This window comes from Marmota marmota, unplaced genomic scaffold (assembly GCF_001458135.2).
Source record: "Marmota marmota marmota unplaced genomic scaffold, marMar, whole genome shotgun sequence".
NCBI lineage: Eukaryota > Metazoa > Chordata > Mammalia > Rodentia > Sciuridae > Marmota > Marmota marmota.
This window is the reverse complement of record NW_026000206.1, coordinates 12,419,330-12,422,457: the sequence shown is the minus strand read 5'-3', so window position 1 is coordinate 12,422,457 and position 3,128 is coordinate 12,419,330. Positions and strand designations below refer to the sequence as shown.

Genomic DNA, 3,128 nt, shown 5'->3' with positions numbered 1-3,128 from the left:
GCTCGGACCCGACGCGCCCCCGGCCCTGCCGCCGCCCGCCGCTGGCCAGCCCCGGGCCCGGGACGCGGGCGATGCCCGAGCGCAGCCGCGCCCCCTGTTTCCGTGGAGCAAGTGGAAGAAGAGGATGTCCATGTCGTCCATATCGGCGGCCACGGCGCGGAGGCCGGTGTTTGACGACAAGGAGGACGGTGAGTGTGGCCAGGGACAGCTTGGGGACCTAGCCCTCTCGCAAGGGGGATGTGGGGGTGACATTCTTTGCGTTCCGACGCAGCCGCCCGGGTAGGACTGTGTCTGGGTTACCGAGGAAACTCGCGGACCACTGCTGAGGTCCTCTCTCGGGTCCTGAGTACCCAGTGGCTGAGGCGCGGGAGTAGCCGTGTTGGGCGGGTCCTGCTAGATGAGGGTCCATGGGCGCTGGGGGCGGCTCTCAGCTTAGGCGCCCTGCCGCTCACTGTGGGGGGCACCTAAGGTTTCATTTTCCCTGGGGCAGTGTTTCAGGCGTGGTTGGTTCCTTGCCTTTCTAGGAGGCGCTCACCTGTAGTGTGCCGAGTTTTCAGAAGTGAAATGCCTGTCCACAGGTGGCACGAGGTGTGTGTCGGGGGAGCTGGCCCCTCTCAGTCTCCAGGGTGACCGTGCAGTGCCAGTGGCATGCCGGGCCTTTGCTTTGGGCTGTGCTGTGGAGCCAGGGCCTCGCCTTTGTGCAAAGACCTGCCCTCTGGGGAACCAGTGTTCTGTAAAGTCCTTCTGTAGGGAAGGCTGCCAACCTGGAGGAATGTGTCTCTTGAGTGACCTGACTGAGGTGGGCTCTGAAGGTGACAGGCGTCAGGCAGCTGGCTGTGCACTGCACACCTCCTGGGGCTCTGCCGCGTGACCTTTGACAGCACCCATGGGAAGGTGATGTGCAGTGGGCGCCTTGGGGCCACTGTGCTTAATTCACATGCAAACATATAGCTTTTTTTCCTACAGATGTCATGCAGATAATTTTAAATGGTACAATGATGATACATTTGATGTTTTTTTTGACATTTTCTTAAAATAGTTGAAGACTGCATTTTCATTTGTAGGCAGCCTGCAGAGATATGATGGATTCTTTTTTTTTTTTTTTTTTTTTTATAATTTAAGAGCACAGCTCAGTTCAAGAGCCCAGACTATTTATTTCCAATAAATAATTTAAGCACTATGGGAAATTACAGCAGGACCTCAGGCCAGTGTGAATGCACGTGCCCTCATTTCTCACAGAGACAGTGTGGGGTGGCTGGCCAGGGCTCACCAGGCCTCGGGGGAAGAGGTCCGCAGGGGAGTGGGGTTCTACAAAGCAGTGTCAGACACAGTGTGTTCTGGGGTGGTCTGTCATTGTGTTCTGAGCTCTGGGACAGCAGAGCTCACTGTGATGACTGTTTCCTGGGTTGTGTTTTTGTTTTAAACATTAATATTCAAAGTGTAAAAAGCCCAGAGTGAAGCAGGAGCTAATTAGAAAGGAGATCTACATCTAGTTTCTGGCTGCAGGATGACAGAGGTCTGAGAAACATACACTCAGTGCTTGCTGCTGCTGGCCGAGAGACGCTGCCCCCCTGTGTCTTAGTGTCATCTCTCCAAGGCAGCAGATGTGGAGATGTGGTGCAGCGCTGCCCTCAGACTTTGGGGGTAGACTTTCCCTGCTTGTTCAGTGTGTTGTGTCTCAGAATCCAAGGATCATTCAGAAGGCAAAGAGAGCAAAGGATCTGTTTATGGTACTCGCTGTCTGATTTGAGAATTATTTTACACATTCCCACCTCCTTATTTGCTTGTAGTAGGATGGCAGAGGTACGGAGTGTTCTGGGCTTTGTGTGGGGTGGTTAATTGGTGCTGGCTCACAGAGCTTGCTCTCTGTGTATGTAACTGTCACCAGCTTATCACTGGGCACAAGGGACACATCCCCACACCGGAACACACCGCTGGTGTTTAACCTGGGCTTTAGTGAGATGAGGAGGTCAAGCCTGGCCCTGGTGGCAGCTGAGCACATTCTCCGGTGGGTGACACTCAGTGTCACTTTTCTATGCTGTTGGTAGGGCACAAACAGCTTGAGAGATAACCTGGTACTTATCAAAGAGGGCTGTGTGTCCTGAATGTGAAGACCATGGATTCATGATACAGTCTGGACAGGCGAGGACGCCTGGTTCAGGAAGAGGCTGTGGCCTGGTCCCTCTGTTTTGGGGAGACGCAGTCACTCCCCTAGTCTTGGCCCCACTATAGCCAGCCTTCAAGCTGTGGCTGTGCTGTGCTGGTGGCTTGCCTGTACAGGAACTGCTCAGTTGCCATGGTAATGCAAGGCCTTCTGATGAATTTTTTTAATATTAAAACACCTAATTAATATGAAGAGAAAAAATTTAAAAACAGTAAAAAAGAAAATAGGAGGGCAATTTAAGTGCCAGGTAAATTTCAACTAAAAAGTATAGTTATGACATGTAAGAGCTTAAATGTCCTCTGTTCTTGCTTCTCCCTGGGGAGTCCAGAGCCTCATTCCTTCTTCGGCAGGTGTTTGGTGCACTGTGGAATTCTTTGCTTCTCTTCCTCACTCTAGGGCTCCTTTTTCCTTCCCGTGGGCCCCATGTCCCTCTGTGTGCCATTTCTTCTGGGGTTGAACCTGCTACCAGCCTCATTTCCTCTGTGCTCTGCCACAGAGCTGCAGGGAGCTGGGCAGGCCCCTCACTCCTCTGCTTCTGTGTCCCTGTCATGCAGAGGGCCTCCGGGCGAGTAGCCTGGGGAGGGCGTGGCTGCTTGCCTCAGACCCACTGTGGCCTTAGCTTACAGCTCGGAGTGGTTACACACGGAGGGGACTTGACTGGGCCCAGAGCACTGGGAGGAAGTGAGGCCCTTGTAGGCAGCGATGCCTGGTACCCTTGGTTGGGAGAGTGGAGTTGGGACAGGGGCTTCCCAGTTCTCCAGTCACTGCTTTTATAATTAAAACACTAAAGAGAAAGGAATTTTGTTTCTCATTTCCGTTGCATTTTGCCAGGCTCTGTGGAACCCGAGCTGTGGTGCACGTCCCAGCCTCCTTGGAATCTGGATGCAGTCCTGCTGCCATATAGAAACACACCTTTGCTGCATTTTTTTTTTTTTTTTCCATTTTTCACAGAGGGCTTGGGTCT

The 3,128-nt window shown here is 52.9% G+C and overlaps 1 protein-coding gene across 4 annotated transcripts in view; it reads left to right on the top strand.

Moving 5' to 3' along the window:
* The first annotated feature begins 6 nt into the window (after positions 1 to 6).
* The window catches only part of Stk32c (serine/threonine kinase 32C), a 62,200-nt gene continuing 59,078 nt past the window's right edge, over positions 7 to 3,128 (top strand). For all 4 annotated transcript variants that reach the window (XM_015498401.2, XM_048791407.1, XM_048791406.1 and 1 more), the window contains exon 1: positions 7 to 188. In XM_015498401.2, coding sequence (XP_015353887.1) covers positions 125 to 188 — 64 coding nt within the window. In that variant the 5' untranslated portion in view covers positions 7 to 124. The remainder of the gene's footprint in view (positions 189 to 3,128) is intronic.